A 17,445-nucleotide genomic window follows, 5' to 3' on the forward strand; every position below is an offset into this window, starting at 1 on the left:
CAGGGTCCGCACAAAATGTTTCTGAAGGTTGCCACTGGTCAGCGGGCCATACTTTTAGAAACTATGATTAATCATAACATATCTGCAAAAGTAATAACATTCCCATCAGTCTCAGCTGAGCTTTGTGTTTCGTACTAACCAGCAAACATCAATATGGTAACATGCTAAACTAAGATGGTGAAAATGGTGAACATTAAACGTGCTAAACATTAGCATGTCATTTTCACCCATATTTAATACCATGTAATACAGGGTACAAAAAATAGGGATCATAAAGCTCCAGACTTAAATATTTTTAATCATAAAGTGATTCAGGTTGACAGATAAATAAATTAAATACATTTCTTTACAAAGAGACAATGAATGACGATCAGTTTACAGTTGTCACAATATAAATACTGCAGCACTGTGAACATGTTGATGCGTTGAGCTTGTCGTTGGGCAGAGATGTTGAATTTTGTCATCTTCTCCTGATGTTGACGTTGGCAAGAAACAGGGAAACTGACGTCACTCCACCTGTCAGGGTGTCCAACACTGGTTGCCATGGTGACCCCGGAGAAGATGGGGTTAACAGAGAATTCCATGTCAGTTACATCACCACTGCTTCCACAGGACGTTCTTTTTTTCTCTCTCTTCTCCTTCATTGTAACCAGTGAAACCAGAGACTGAGCATGTCTTTCACACGCTGCTTACACGGAGACAAGAAAGGCTTCATTGTACAGAACGAAACGCTGAAGAGTCACTCTGAAATAAAGTCCAACCACTTCCTGTGAAGTGGCGGGTGTGGCTGCAAATTTCATTTGAGTGAGAAAAATCATCCAAGTGTCTTTTCCAGTAATTTGATTTTCATGGATGTTTGGCTGAATGACTCCTCTGAATGAACGTCACCTCGGGGAGGAAATTGAGTTTGAAAGATTGAATGCTGCAGAGAAGCCTCAGTTAAAAACCAAATGTGTGACACACCTTAACCCCATTATGCACTTATAAGCATGAAAATATGAAGACTTAATAAACTGTTTATAACTCACTATAATGTAGTTTGTCAGATGATACAAGGTCATTTTAAGAGTTTCTTGAAGCTGAAAAGGCTCATTGTCAATATAAATTCTACTATGAAGTATTCTTGATTGGTGTATTAACAGTTAATAACTGATTCAACTAGCTGTAATCATATTTAAAGAAATAGAATGATCAGAAATTACTTGTTGAGAATTAGATGAGAATATTGATAGAGCTCATATCTGTACAGTAAATATGAAGCTGCAGCCTGTTAGCTTAGCATAAAGAAGAAGTGAATAAGTGTATCTCCCAGAATTTTGAACTACTCCTTGAGTAAAAGATTATGACAGACATGAGCAAACCCCTACATTGTGCTATAAGATCTTTTTTGATTGTTTCTACATGTATGCCGATCATTCACAGGCAAGTTCTTAAGTGTTTATAAATGCTTAAATTTCATTCAAATAAAGACCAAAAACACAACTCTAAATGACTGCTAGTGCTGCTCTGTGTCTGTCTGCTGGACATGTTAATAAGTAGCTGTTAGCTAACACCTTTACTATGTTAAAGGGGACCTATAATGCTCATATTTAGGTTCATACTTGCATTTTGTGTTTCTACTGGAACAGCGTTTACATGCATAGATGTTCAACACTATTTTATTTAAAACAGTCTGTGCTGAAACGTCTGCATTCACAACACATTCTCACTCCAACCTCGTCACATATTGACGTTTGGTCATGGACTTTCCACGTCCACATACGACACGCAAGGTACCCTGGGTGCGTTGGTTGTTGACGTTCACCGTGTCAAGGCCTGCTGACATGAATTGTCGTCTTTCACGATACACCTCCGTTTTCACGGGAAATTTACCATTTACAGACTCTTTCAAAGTGAATGCACTTAGTCGCCACAACACCGCAAATTAAATTTTTTTTTTCCAACAACTAACGCACATGGTTGGGTTTAGGAAAAAGAACAGGAGTTGACTTGATGATCCTACAGGACGCGAACATTGCTCTCCCAGGTGAAAGTTTGTTGGACCAATCCACCACCACTCCTACCCACCCTACTCAGACTTTCACAGCCTTAACTATCATTTTTGTCCTGCAGCGTTTCCCCCTAACGCTGCAGAGTGCCGTTGAACTATAATTGCGACTAGCTGTATATCACGCCAACATTAAGGGATAGCTTTTTTGTCAGTGTCTGACGCCGCAAATCATTGCCCAAGCACCAGATTTCGACGACTTTGGAGTGAGACCAGGTTGGTTTTCACAGTCTGTCTGAGACGCCCAACTCTTGCTGGAAAGATGGCTGACTACTTCAGAAAAGAAAATGCACTGCAAACACAAAAAAGGATTATCTTTTCCTCGGCTACGCAATCTAAAGGTGCATTGAAAGCCAGAAATCAATAAAGCCTTTATGAAAGTGGAGGAATTGGTGTTGCTAGCAGCTGTGGACATGTGCCGTGAGATGGGCCCTGTGGAAAAGGTTGAGAACCCCCAACTTAAAGAAAGTCCTTATGTTTGTTTACGACTAAGTCATAGTGTGTTATAAACCAGTTATTAATTGTTTTTGAACTCATCAATATGAAACAGGAGGGGTTAAAGAGTCAGCAGAGCATCAGAGGTTAGGATGTGATAGAGGAGGTCTCAGCAGTTACCAGGGTCTGTGTGAGCCCCTCCTCAGGAGTCCCTCAGAAAGGCAGGAGGGGCCACAGCTCCGGGTTCAAAGAGCCGTCCCACGCCCGGCCTCACCCTCACAAATGGGCGTCGTCTTGATGAGCTCTCTGCCTGCTCCCACAGTCAGACACCTAAACACAACACACACAAATAGCTATATAAACACACCCTCACATCTGTTAAACACTTACACTCTTTAATGCATTCATAAACACACACCAGAACACACACAACACACCCCGCAGGCCCGCAGACACAAAGAGATATGCAGGGCCACAATGTGGTGTATTTACTCTCTGACGCATGTTTTTCTGACCTGTGTTTGCATTAATGGGAAGGTGTTTGGCACCTTGATAAGGACAGTTAGTTGATCATTGCCATGTGGCACAGTGTTCCCCTCTGTGAGACTGTGGCGTCCAAAAGAAACGCTCTTCTGACCTCTAGTGCCGGAACCTGTTATTCTTTTTAAACATTAATGGAAAGTATCTAAGCACATGTACACAAGTGCTGAACTTACAGTGAGTCCAAGTTTGAGGTATTTATTTAAGAATTTATTTTTATGTTACTTCCTATCATTCGTCTACATTTCAGAGGGAAATATTATACCTTTTACTGGACTAAATTTATCTGACAGCTGGAGTTATTAGTTACTTTGCAGAATATATTTTTACAAACAAAACATGTGATCATTTATAAAATATGACACTGTACTTTAGACTAAAGCTGTACTTGGTAACTTTGGTTGGTAACACAATATTTTTGCGTGACAATTTCATATCAATACATGGACGCCAATTATACATTTTTTATTATATAAATTATTAATCTTGCAAATACAAATTGAACTTCTGAAAGCCTTCTAGGATAATAAAATCAAATGCTTTTTTTTCCAGTCTGTTTGCTGCAATAAAAATGAGGAATGAACAGACTGAAACCTTTATCTTATTCGATAAAACAGATGTTAACAATGTTTTCCCTTGGAGACATAATTTGCAGTTGAATAAAGGTGATAAATCACAATATACCGCAGTATATTTTACTGCAATACTATTGTATCTTGACAAAACTACTGTGATCATATCATATCGTGGAGCCTCTGAAGATTCCCACCCTTACTTATGGCATAGTCACTGAAACTATCACTATATTTACACATCACTAAATTAGACAGATAATCTGTAATAAATTTTTAAAAAAAATCTTATTACGCTGCTGACTGCTGCTATTGACTTGCAGTGCCTCACATCTTCTGTTTCTGCGCTGCCTATTTCTCACCTCAAAGGTTTTCAGAAACATATTTTAGTGCACCGTTTAGCTGTAAAATGAGCATGTTGGCTCAGCTGGTGGGTGGTGCTCTGTGCTCTCAACAAGGCAGTTGTGTCACAAGCTTTCTCACTTTACAGCTAAACAGCGCACTAAAATATGTTTCTGAAAAAGTGAGAAATAGGTAATACAGTAACAGAATCTTAAGTCATATTTGATCAGTGTTGTCTAGTCTGACAGTTTGACCGCAGTTCACAAGCAGTGACTGACAGCTTCATTGGAGACTCTTTAGCTCTGATTGGTTGTTCATGGTGAGTCGTGGTCTGATCCTAGCGAATGCCATTAGAAGCAGAACAAAGAGGAGGGGGAACATGATTTTTTTTTTTTTTGACAGATATGATATGGTGACAGTTTCAGCATAACATGACACAAAGTTATTTTCATAAAAGTTAGCAACTGTAGCTTTAAGCTAGTCAACAGTATATAATGTATTTACAGTGTGCAGTAATGATATTCCAATAATGATACATGTATAATAATACAGCCTAACTCTCTGAGAGGAACAGCTCTGTCCAACACATACTTTTACTTTGATACTTAAAGTACATTTTGCAGTTAATGTTTTTGTACTTAAGCTTAAGTGAAATATTAAGCGTAGGACTTTTACTTGTAACAAAGCACTTTTGCAGAGCTGTGTTGCTACTTCCACTTGAGTACTTGTGTATTTAATGAGTATTAATTTCTAATGCTGGGACCTTTTATTCCATTCAAACATTGTAGTACTCTTTAAGGAGTATTTCTTCTTCAAGTAGTTTTCAATTAATGTTGTTTGTAAAGTAGTACTTAAAACATGAGCCTTTATTTCCAACAAATCAAGAGTAGACATTCAATACCCCACTTTTTACAAAATGATAAAAAGCTTTACAGATAAAAAGACTATAAATAAAAATATAAATAAAATTGATTTATAGTCTTTTTTTCGGTAAAGCTTTTTTATCATTTTTGTAAAAAGTGGGGTATTGAACGTCTACTCTTGATTTGTTGGCTATCACGTGTAACACACCTGTAACACATCAGAGCACACAACAACTGCACCAGAACATACATAATGTACTATAATGATTTGGGAGGTAGTTAAGCTGGTATAAGTCATATATCTATGGCTAGAAACTAATATAATAATATAATTTAATTATTTCATTTAGTTGCCAATATGTATTATGAGATGTGACGAATTCTTATTAGAGTGAATTCTTATTGTTTTCATAAGTAATAAAACATTGCTGGTGAATAAAAATGTTGCAGATCAAGTCATGTTAAATCAAGTTTATTTGTAAAGCCCAATTTCACAAACAATACAAAAAGATTTCTACTGCTACATGTGGTTTAAAAAGGGTCAAAATTAGATTAGAAGACAAATAAATAAATAAATAAATCATAAATACATAAATTAAAAAGGCAATAGTGCAATACTGCTTTCCAGAAGTAGTGATTGTGTGCAAACTGACGACTGCAGTATCATCCATACTCAAGATGTAATTCATCTTTCAGGATGACCAGCAGACGTTTTCTCAAGCAGAGATGCAGATATGTTGTTATTAGATTATTACAGTGAATAAATATTAAATTATCCGGCGGCGTGTGTCATTTTCTGGCAGACATTTAAAGGAGCTGAGCTGCAGGAGCTCACCCTGGTTGTTGGAGCTGAACTTGACTCTGACCAGCATTTCTCCTCCGTCCTGCTCCACAGCGCCTCCCTCTGAACTCTCAGCCTGATGGACACAGAGACACAAGATAGAGGAAGGAAATTAGCAACTCAGAAAACAATCCCTCAGACAAATATGGAGACCTAATGTGTCCAAAATTTCTTAAAAACCAAACAAACATATATATTAAACATAACAAAATATGTTATTTTTGTTATGTCCTCTGTATAACATCAGGACATCTGAACCAGTTTTACCTTTCCACAAAGTGGGTACCAGTGGAAGCACTGGGAGTCCTTGTCCTCAAACCTCCAGCCGTCCAGCGGTACAAGGACTTCGCCGAGAAACACCTTCCTTTTCAGGGATCCTGAATGCCACACAGAGGCCCGCAGTCTCTTTCCAAACAAGAGGTGGCGCTCTAGTTTAAACTGTCAAGAACCAGATGAGGAGCTTAAATTAGTTTAAACTTGATATGACACCACATTAACAGCAAACAGAAGCAACAAATATTCTTCTTTTTACCGTAAAAACTTCATTATAAACCGGATCAGTCGTGTTTTTCTTCACTCTCGTCTTCATCTTGCCGCTCTTTCCCGGCAGCATGTGGAGTTTGACGAATCTACACAGAAAAAAGACAGGACGCAGAGGTGTTGTTAAAGAATCACACAACAAACTGCGGTCACACATGTACATGTACGCATAAAGTTGTATTTATTTTCCTTACGGGTGACACTTCTTCTTCTTGCTGTCTCCGCAGGTGAGATTTCTGCAGGCACCGACTGTGACCTCCAGACAGGAGGTGTAGGTGTTGTAGGCCAGGGCCAGCTCCAGCTCCCCTGCGATGCTGATGCTCTCGAAGAGGCTGCAGTCTGTGCTGATGCTGCTACTGCTGCTACCCTGAGGGGGGAAAAAATATTGTTAAAAGCGCAGAAAGACTGTGTCTGATGGAGATTAACAGGAGTACGGAACAGAAAAATGGATTTTGTCTTTGGCTATGTTCACACTGCAAACCTCATGGTTCATTTATGCTAAACCTTAGCTTCGTATACGGACACAGACTGCGTCGTCTTCGTCTGTATTTGTGCACTTTTCTGAAAGCTTAAGGATCCAAACAAAGTGGAGCATATTATGTGTAGGGTACTCCAAGTAAGATACGACTGTAGGACATGACATTTGTGAACAGACGATAACGAGGATGAGGCAGTTTTTAAGTATGGCTTTTTGTGGAGCAAGGGCTGCTAATTCTGTACGGAGGTGTGCGTGGATGCAGAGTTGGAGCCAGGAGTGGAGGGATTGTGACGTGAACGGCTTCGCTAAGACAGACTACCTCCATCGCAGCTGTCTACCACGTTTGTATTCACTGAGTGACTCCAGCCAGCACAGAATGGTGACAGATGTTGGTCCAGAGTGACGTAAAAGTTGCACGAAGTCTTTTCAGACTGCGGTCACAGTGTAAAAAATCAGGGTCCATATTCACAAATGTTCGGAGAACACTCTCAGAGAGCTCCTAACTAAGCCTAACAACTTTTAGTAAGGAGTCTTAGTTTAGGAGTGATTTAGGAAAGTTCTCAGAGCAACTCTGAGCAAGGAAGGGACAGAAACTTTTATGTTAGTGAGGATGTGTGGTTGACCCTGTTGCTAGGTGTGATGCATCCTTTTGTGGGTCTGCAAGGTGTGGACACCCAGTGGAAATGAAATTAAAGTGTTGTGGGTATTAGTGTGATCACTCTGCTGATGGAAGGTTGAGACAGAATCAAGTCATCACTGCTGCACTGTTGCGTCTTGGGATCATTTTATTTCTGGCGTTATAGCGTTGGGTGGAAAATGTGTGTGTATCCCTACTGACATCAACCATACATATTAACCCTGCACGATCTAATCCATAGCAACTCAATAACTCACTTGAAATGGCCACTATTGAATGAAAATACAGACAGTACTTACTCACCCTCATGCTGACAAGAAGTCCAGTGTAGTTTTTAATCCACAAAACTCATTCGGGGTATCGAGTATAACAGCTAGCTGGATTTTTCCATACACTTGAACCCACGTACAAAATCATTTTGAAAATGTAATAAAACTCCGCGAATGCATTTCAAAAACGTCAGAATGGCTCGTCCGTCGTAATCCAAGTGCCCTGAAGCCGCAGCATGCAAAATGGACTTGAAAAGACGTAATTTACTCCACTTTATAGCATCATTTCTCACCGTGGTCAGTTAGCCTGCCCTGTAGGCGTGCTGTGTTTACATAGCAACTCGTGCGAGACTCGAGAAAGTCTCAAGTCTCGCACAATGTCCAGGCACTTGGATTATGACGGACGAGCCGTTCTGATGTTTTTGATTTTCATTTTCAAAATGATTTTGGACGTGGGTTCCATGCACTTCAAGTGTATGGAAAAATCTGGCTAGCTGTTATCCTCCGATACCCCGAACGAGTTTTGTGGATTAAAAAACTACACTGGACTTCTTGTCAGCATGAGGGTCAGTAAGTACTGTCTGTATTTTCATTCTAAAGTGGCCATTTCCTTTAAGAAACTCTTAAATCTCTTAAAACAGTTTTTTACCTTAAGGAGCTCTTGTAAGGGCTAAGATAACTTTTATCTTTACAAGGATCTCGTCTTAACTATAAGGGGAAATTCTAAGAAAACGTCACAATTCTAAGAATTTTCTAAGAACTTCGTCACTAGTAGCAACTCTTAGCACTAGGAAGCTTTGTGAACACGGCCCCAGTTCTGTATCTGGTTCAGGACCACATATGAAAATGTTCCAAATCTAAATGCAAAAGATCAGATTCTATGTGATCTGTGTGATTCACACTGTGATGACGAAAAAATATCTCAGTCACCTTTAAGGACAAAATTTATGGTGGAGCCACTCTTGCAGTCTGAGTGCAGCCTGAGCTAGGAGGCTCTAATTATCATAATCTGTGGTGTGACTATGACAGGATGTCACTTGGGGATGTGTTTTTATCAGCTTCTACTTACTCTCCTTCCTCCAGAGTACTCAGAACCACAGGAAGTTTCTTCTTCCGCCCCGGTGGAGGAGCCATCCTGGTCGCTGTCTCTGTTTTTCTTGAAGAGGTTCGGAAGACTGGGGCCTTTGAAGAGCTGAAAAAGAAACAGGAGTATTTCTTCACTGATAGTTCCCTGTAGGGACCAGTAGGGACCAGTAAAGGTCTTAGATTACTCTAAGCTCCTGTTAGTGGCCTTGTTCAGTGGTCTCATTGGCTGATTTAGATTGTGAAAGTCAGCTTGGACTAAACATGTCTGCAGCAGATGACTCAGGTGAAGGATTTGGGCTGCGTTTGTTTGCACTGACTGTATGAACTGCTGACTTACATGGCTCGCTTTGCTGATGTCGGTGTCAGAGAGGCTCTTTTGGGAGCTGTAGGTGAAGCGCGACCCTCTCCGATTGTCCACTCTCAGCAGGTCTCCTCGCACATCGCTCTGAGAGGTGGAGGTCTCTGCAATTAAGAAACAAGATGCGTCAAATCTCAGAGACAGAAAAGCAAAGTGGATGTTTAACAGTGTTGCAATGCCTGCAATAAACTGTTGCTATCTGTGTCCATTATCTTATGCAACTTCTGGTGCAGTGAGGATGATGAGCTCAGTAGGGTTTTTTTCAATTGCATCACATTATTTCAGGCATATTTCCTTTGTGGTTATTACTGCACGTATATTCAGCTCATCAGATTATGTTGTGATAGCATTCAGAGGAAGCTGCTCATTGTGAAGTTGTTCAGAGGACAGGTTTAATAATGCACACACTTACTTTTAATATGGCTGGCGAAAGAAACCATGAGATTCTCCATGGAACTTGTAAAAGGTTTGGAGTTTCTAAGATCCTGCAGATCAAAACACAGCATTTATTAGCGCTCAGTTTCTACATTTTAAACTTTTTACTGTGAAGTAATGCTGGAAATATGTCAGTGTTTTACCCCAGATCTGCTCAGGTAATGATAATCCATGTAGGGCGGAGGAGTGGGAGGCACCACTGATATATGGCTGTGGAAAATATCAGGAAAAAACACGTTTTTATTATTTAATGTTCATGCGTTTTCATTTAATGAATCAAGGCATTCAAAATAAACACATTGAGACTGCTCGTACCTCAGCACATTGTAGGTCCTCAGCAGTGTTTCTCCGACCATCTCATATTTGTCTGCAATGAACATGAATATTATGAATGAACAGCACAAATGAGAGTCATTTACTCATCATCAAAGAGATGAGTGGAGGACGATAGTGACACTACATATGACTTCCCTGTGACTGCTGAAACAGCCTGAGAGTCATAAAACACTCTCTGTTATGTAAACATTAATAAACAAAAGACAATATTTCAATATTATATGACATTTGCCTATGATTTACACACACACACACATACACACACACACACACAACATAATTTGTATAAATATTACCCCTCTGCCTCTTGTAATACATCACCATCCTGTAAGTACTCAATAATTAAGTAAAACCCCACCTATAAAGCAAACAGCTCAAACAAACACAACCCAGCTTATCCATATTTTATCAATCAGTGTAGTTAAACTGGAAGATATCAAGGGCGCATCAATAATTAATAACTATGAATTTACAAAAAGGAAACCATGTGTGAAAACATGTTGTACTGTAAACACACCTGTGGTGACCGGAAATCTCTTTGCCTTCTCCTCTAAGAACCACTCTCCAGACCTGATCTTCACCTCCCTGTGATGGAGACACAAACAAACATACAGTTACATGATGACATTATTAGCACTCATACGTATTCATACTGAAAAAGAAGAGCAGACAGTACATTTATTCTTACAACATCATTATTTTTAGGTCATGGTATTCTTCTTTCTTCCTATTTTACTAGTTTGATTTTTAGTAGAGATTAAGTATTTTGTGTCTTGTGGTTTCAAACTTGACAACATAAATGTTATAAATGGGTCCCTCTGTAGCAGACAGGAAGTAAACATGGACCAAAGCTGTTTGCCTAGCAACAGAATAGCACAAAGGTCTCTTTTCTGCAATCACGCTCTCTTTATAGCTCCATTTTTGGTCTCCACCACAGAAATAGAATAGCAGTCATTGACTGTCATTCTATTTTTGCTGTCTTGAACCTAGTCGAGGCAGAAGCTGTGGCACACTCAGTTTTTAAGCTGGCAAGAAGATAGTGGTATCTTGTGAAACTAGACAACCTAAAGCATCTATTGGTGCCAACCAATTTTGGCGAGGGAATAACTGACGTCTATTTTTAAAGGGGTCTCAAGAACTCTCACCCCCAGATATCTTAATGAAAATGGGTTCTATAGCCACAAATCTAACTTAAACTTGAGAAGGCTTGTTCCACGTAGATGTTTTGCTCCTTACAATCAACATACTCTTTTAAATTAAAGCTATATATTTGTCTTTTTAAGGAAAAGGACAACCAGCCTATCTGAAGAACAATGAACACATACATAATACATGAAATCAGGATCGCTGTGGAACTCCAAATGTTACCTGTACTGGTCTATGCACATCAGATAATTAGTAACATTAACTGTTAATAGTGTACAGTGGGTTTTTATGCCGAAAACAGCTGGCTGAAAATGACACTATGAGAGCCGTTTGACTCAACCAAAAAATAAAGTCGCAGCCCGGACAGCTGAACGACAAGCTACAACTAAGGATCATAAAGAGCGACTTCTTTCGCATTGTCATTTAATACATTGTTATCATAGAAATATTAATTTTAGACACGTTAAAGGGGAAGTTTAAAGGGGAAAATAAGAGTCATTATAAAATATCTGGTAATAGATTTAAACAAAATTAAAGCCAGAGCGTGAGTTTCAGAATTCAACTAAACATACATACGGTCATGTTCTGCTGTGATCTGAGCATAGGATGTGTGACTCTCTATACCGCACCTGTAGGCATGGCAGACCGTGCACTTCCAGTTCGCCGCTCCCACGCACACACGGCACTTGCTGCAGATCCGGTGGCTACAGCCACGGCAGACTGCGCCCGAGTTCCAGAGCTTTCCCAGCGGCCTCTGGCAGCGGGCGCAGGTCCGCTCGCCGTACTGTCGGGTGGAGCTCTTGGCACCTCTACGACGAAGCTCCTGGAGCTCATGTTTCATCCTCCTGAGACAAAAATAGAGGATAAAAGACATCTTTAGGCAATTTACACGGAGAAGACTGTCACAATTAACATCCTTTTTTAATCATTTAAAATTCAGATTATAAAATATACTAAAAGAAACAGAAGAAGCAAAAATGAGAACACCAAACCTTTTTTCCTGACATTTTTATTGCGTTCTGTTAACCTCATTTGTCACTGCTCTCATGATGACAGCCTCCTGTCAGCATCAGTAAAAAGTCTCTATGACAGTAAATATGAAAAGTGTTCATAAATGACTCACCTTATCCTGTCGTCTTCTATGGCACGCAGCTGCTTGTCTCTTCGAAGAACCTCCAGGACTCGTTCTCTCTCCAGAGTTTGAAGCAAACTTAAATCCATCTTTGAATAGTCGTCTTTGATCATGTGTATCAGTCACCTCTTCTGTCTGTCTGTCTCTGCCTCACTGTCTTTTGTTTTGTTCCTGTCTCCTCCTCCGCTCCTCTTGTACCCTCCCCCTTACTGGAAACAGACCTCCTCCTTCAGTCCTCTGCAGCTGATAGAGCAGTGAGATAGTAAAGGTTATTCTACAGTATGTGCTGCTGGTGAAATCCCCACATCTCCTGATTGTGATCTCCACGCAGTCCCAGTCCACGTCAGAGCCAGATAGAGCCCTCCTGAGCAGACAGTTGTAGTGTTTCTACTTGGATGATTAAACTGTGGAAAACCCTCCTTTAATATTCTTTTCTCTAAAGGCAAACGAAGAACCTGATGACGCAGATAGTTTGTCACCAAGAGTAACCCTCCTCAACACAGGATCAGATAAGATTTGAAACAAACGATATCTAAGGCTCTAAATCCTGATTTTCTCACACTGCTCATGTCCTCATCTCCTCCTGTGTCAGGTATTTTTTTTTTTTTGACCCATTACTCAACCTCTCTGCTGGCAAACCACCAGCGCTTCCTCAGCTGCAGGAAGAGCAGTGATGCTTCACTGATGTCAGAGCTGCAAAACAAACCAAATGCCAACCCTTGCATTATTGATGGCTGACGTGCGTCTGTGTTCTACTTTCCTTTTTTTTTTTTCTTTTGCAGGTCAGTAGACATTTTCAAATCTTAGTCAAACGGATAAAAATGAATTTCATGAAGACAGTCATCACCTGAAGGTTAACATCTCTATAAATTAACATTAGAGGTTTGTTTTGTATAATGAAGACACAGACTGAAATGCTTTATTTTAGAGGTACAGTTTGATATTTTGGGAAATACGCTCATTTGCTTTCTTACCAAGTAAGAAGACTAACACGACTCTCGTGGCAAATAAGAAGCCACAGCCAGCAGCTGGTTAGCTTAGCTTAGCACAGTGACTGTAAGATGGCAGAAACAGCTAACCTCGGTCTGTCCGAAGGTGACAAAATGCGAGGCCTGGGACACATGCTGCGCCTTTTAACACCTAGAAATGTGAGGTTGGGCGCTGGGTGCTACTCTTGTGCCATTTTCAAGGGTGCAGAGGAAGGTTGTGCTCCTAGACTGTACAAATAATGAACGTAGCGACTGTGAAGTCACCCACTGGTTTATGGGCTGCCATTTGGGGGCCTTGAGTTTGGCATTTTGGCCGTCGCCATTTTGAAATTTTTGGAAACGGAAGTGACCATATTAGGACGAGAGGTTGGTGCTGTAGAGGAGCGCGAGGTGGATCTGACTGAGAAGCTGAGGACACTATCAACAGACAGCCTGTCACTCAGAGCAGCCTTGCCTGTAATTATGTGTAAGTTTAAGCCGACATTAAATGTAAACATGTGAGTTATATAAAAAATTCACCCCCCAAAAGTTGCCATGAATGTTGAAATTAGCTACAGAGACCAAAACCGTTTTTTGTACCAGGCTGTAAACATGTTTATTTCTGCTGTAAAGTTGGACATTTTAACATGGGGGTCTATGGGGATTGACTCGCTTCTGGAGCCAGCCTCAAGTGGCCAGTACATGAACTGCGTTTTTTGTCACTTCCGTGTCACTTTCGTTTTTCAGCCTCGGATGGTGCCGCTTGGTTGTGCCTGATGTTGCTAAGCAGCAGTTATCAGTTCCGAGCTGTTTGGAGGCAATGTTTTTTAAGTACATGTTAAAATATTGTCTGTGGGACAGATAAAGCTCCGGGTCGCCCTGCATTGAAATGACCACTTTCTTCTTCATATTGTCTACACACTGATAATAAAGGAAGAAAGGAAAGATGCCTGTCAGCTGTGATTGGTTGTTCCTAGTCACATGACATGCATAGTGTGTTGCTATATTCCAAAAGTTGAAATTTCCCTGCATTTATGTAGTGTGTCAGAATAACTGGCCCGACTGGCCAAATTGACATGAACGGCTCCCAGAAACTCAAAACAACAACTCAGAAAGTCAATGAAAATCTGGTACAGGTTGCTGAGTTGACGTCATATATCCAGAAACATGGTGGATGAAATTAAATGTTCAGTCGATGGTAAAAACCATTTCATTAATTTACATATTGTATGTCGATGTTTTGCTCACGTGTAATTTGTAGATGGTTGTAACCATTAGAAAAGTTATCATTAGCATTAACCAGGCAAAGCAATATTTAATCATTTTGGCAACCTTTACTAATGAAAGAGCCATTACTGCCCCCCCCCAAGTCAAAATGCAAAACATATTTGAAAAAAGGTAACAGCCTATTAAGTCTAAATTAGCAAATCAAAATTACAAATAGAACTAAATGAGCATTCATTAATATGATTTACTACAATGTGGCTCCTCTGCAGTGGGCTATTTATATTTACTTAGTACTTTAACTTTGCAGTCTTGGTGGTGATAGCAAATGAATCTGCCCACACATTATTAATCCTCTATTTCCCTCCAAGACTTTTGCTTTTTTGGATTTGGAGCCCATAGCTAGCCTTGCTAGACAGACTCCAGGTTAGCCACTGCTACTGAAGTTGAGCAATATTTAGCGGAAAAGCACCAGGTTGTTGACATATAACGCACATTTTAGCTGATGAAACTTTTAAACATATTTTAATACAGTGTATAGGCTACACATTTTTACAGTTGTAGAATGCAATAAACACTTTGGGGCTGGCAATAATGACAAATTAAAACCTGAATGTTAAAAAATAACCGTTAACCAAGGGTCTAAAGAGCTGCATGCAGCTCCAGAGCTGCAGGTTTCAGGGGATGTACTGGTGCTCAACAAGTCTGTGACAAAATCCCCTTTGATATATAAAGCTTCAATCTGATATCAACATGTTGTTTAAAAACTCTGAGCAATAAAATACAACATATCTTCTTTGTAATGTCCATCTTGTTTCCACATTACGACTTCAAGCTCATGAACACATCAAACTCGAAATAACAACCTGCCAACTCGGACAGAGGGTTCATCTGAGGAGCATGTGAATACAGCAGTGGTTTATATCAGGGTGCAGCTGTCACACCTTAAAAAATAGTTGAGGGTGCAAAAAAACGTGACGTGTCCAGGCCCTTAGAAACTTGTATCTGGTTTGTTTAGTCTGAAACGGATCTTGAAACTGGAACGTGGTGCACCTATCAGATTTTGTTACCAATAGACAGAGTCAAGCTAGCTGTTTCCCTCTGTTTCCAGTCTTTGTGCTAAGCTAAGCTAGCCCGCAGATGGTTAGCTTAGCTTAGCACAGAGACTGGAAACAGGGGGAAACAGCTAGCCTACCTTGGTTATATTGACCTTACTGGTATCCCTGCGACCCCTAACAGGATAAACAGTTACGGAAAATGAATGAATGAACTTATTGGCATTGCAGAATTTATTGCAGTGTCATGTGCCAAGCTGAGCTAAGTGGCTATAGCTTTGTTTCAATTTATCCTACAGACACATGGTATTGATCTTCTCATTTCACTCCTGGCAAGAAAGTGAGTAAGTGTATTTTCCAAAATGTCAAGCTCTCGTTTATTTAATTACAGGGTTTCATTTTTCAAACATCTCAATTTGGAGCAAAACCTCTTTCCCCTTCAGCAGCAGATGAGTGACGCATGGTGCACGGAGAGGAAGTGGCCTGTTGAATAGCTGGATGGCAGCCTGGGTTGGTAGATAAGAGCCTGTCATTGTTACTATCCAGAGCTGCCGGGAGGCCGGAGAAAACAATCAGTGTCAGCTGTAATTAGGCCCCATGGCTCACACAGAGGGATACAGCTGTTATCTGTCCTCTGCTGACATGCACCATGCCTGAAGGGATTCTCTCAAGTTGTAAATATAAATGAGGCAAGATGTGAAACATGCAACAAGAGGAAGGTTGTGATCTCCTCAGTGTTTGTGTGTGATGTGAGTCCTTATTTGTAGCTCTCAGTGTGACACTTTGACAGGGGCTTCAGCGTGTACATGGGATGATCACCATCACGTCAATGCAAGTCATTTCACACTCGTTTCTACTATGCAGAGGACAATAATGATTCAGTTTGGTGGTCCGTGGTTTGGTGGTGACTGTGAGCTGACATCCGAGAAGAGATGGTGGGAGCCCATGTCAGCCCACCACAGCAGTGACAGTAAAGGACACCTGACTGATTACACCCAGACCCAAATACGGTGTCTGAGAGCCGTGAGAAAGACAAAGCCAGTCACAAGGTCTGTTGTGTGTTTCCTACCCAGAGCGACACTTCTTGGAAGACTTGTGTAAGCGACTGCATACCTTGAGTCAGCTCTGGCAGCATGTCTGCTCTCACAGCCAGACTCATCACCACAAGTAAATTCCAAATAAAAACCAAGCGGCTGTCACAGCCACGCTCATCCACCACAAGCACCGACACTGAGGGTCCATTATTTTAGAAAGAATGACCTGTTCTTCCAAAGCGTGATGAGGTCACATGAACCCTGTTATGAAAGCGACTCAAAATACCTTGCAGGAATTCATCTGCGTGGTGCTGACATCTGTATTTTTAAAACCGTGCAGTTGGGTTTCGGAGTAGTTTTCAGCAGCTCATCTTTATGTTGTTTGTTTTACAGTAACTTAATTAAATTCCATGTTAAAAATAGGAACAGCAAAGTTGGGGTTAAAAAGTCGCTCAAACTGCACCAGTGCACCAGCTTTTGCAACATTCACACAACACCTAAAGTAAAAAAGCAAACAATTATTAAACAGATGAACCAAAACTGAAATTTTCTTCAGCATGCACAGATTTATACTGTACTGTGCCTCTGTCAACACGTGACACAAGAATGCAGAATATCAAACACCTCACACCAGACAGGTCAAGAATACTAAAAAGCACAGAACAGGAAATTTCCACACATGCAGAGTATTCACAGACTTGCAGCAATCTCTGTGGATTTCCCCCCCAACGATGACTACACTATGAGCTGCCATTACAAAACATTTACTCATCACCACCCTTTTGTTGCTAAATCTCAACTGAGATATTAATTCTTTGACGACGACAGGAAAGGAAGCTCGTGTTTGTGACCTGAGAACAAGGTCACTGCAGAGAGATAAAGATGTGCAGAGCGGTAATCTGCAAGATCTTACCTTCAGGCTCTCTGCAACGCCGGAGTGGTCAGCCCGAGGAAGTGGCAGATTTTATACACAACGAGAAACACACACAGAGCTCAGTTTCCTTCCTTTTCTGAGTTTGCACACTGTTGCAATCTGGAGAGGGCACACAGAGCAGCTGGTGGTATCACAGTTTCTTCGAGGTGTGATGCCGTGTGCAGAAAGTTTCT

At 40.6% G+C, this 17,445-nt stretch overlaps 1 protein-coding gene across 4 annotated transcripts; it reads right to left on the reverse strand.

Moving 5' to 3' along the window:
• Positions 1-278: 278 nt before the first annotated feature.
• Positions 279-17,354, reverse strand: sytl3 (synaptotagmin-like 3). Of its 4 annotated transcripts, XR_013493152.1 has the most exons (15): positions 17,252-17,354; positions 12,049-12,300; positions 11,555-11,770; positions 10,297-10,364; positions 9,759-9,810; positions 9,587-9,653; positions 9,421-9,493; positions 8,988-9,112; positions 8,634-8,756; positions 6,375-6,547; positions 6,173-6,269; positions 5,908-6,078; positions 5,635-5,716; positions 2,663-2,812; positions 279-685 (listed from the first exon to the last, which is right to left on the reverse strand). XR_013493152.1 is itself a non-coding variant. In XM_033649175.2 (14 exons), the coding sequence occupies exons 2-14, from the start codon at positions 12,168-12,170 to the stop codon at positions 2,805-2,807; spliced, it is 1,377 nt and encodes a 458-aa protein (XP_033505066.1). In that variant the 5' UTR covers positions 12,171-12,300; positions 17,252-17,354; the 3' UTR covers positions 279-2,804. The 4 variants fall into 4 exon arrangements, 3 of the variants coding, with proteins under 3 accessions (XP_033505066.1, XP_078030009.1, XP_033505065.1); XM_033649175.2 differs by having other exon boundaries at positions 279-2,812; XM_078173883.1 differs by lacking the exons at positions 279-685; positions 2,663-2,812 and having other exon boundaries at positions 5,256-5,716.
• Between the last annotated feature and the right edge of the window lie 91 nt (positions 17,355-17,445).

Source organism: Epinephelus lanceolatus, chromosome 13, assembly GCF_041903045.1.
Source record: "Epinephelus lanceolatus isolate andai-2023 chromosome 13, ASM4190304v1, whole genome shotgun sequence".
Taxonomy (NCBI): Eukaryota; Metazoa; Chordata; class Actinopteri; order Perciformes; family Serranidae; genus Epinephelus; species Epinephelus lanceolatus.

Bases quoted from the DNA above. Each gene is read 5' to 3' on its own strand.
- sytl3 (XM_078173883.1), bottom strand. From the start codon at position 12,170: ATGATCAAAGACGACTATTCAAAGATGGATTTAAGTTTGCTTCAAACT. The intron at 9,811-10,296 runs GTGTGTTTACAG...TGTTCATTGCAG, and splicing joins GAGATTTCCGGTCACCACAG to ACAAATATGAGATGGTCGGA. The intron at 8,757-8,987 runs GTAAGTCAGCAG...TTTCTTTTTCAG, and splicing joins ACATCAGCAAAGCGAGCCAT to CTCTTCAAAGGCCCCAGTCT.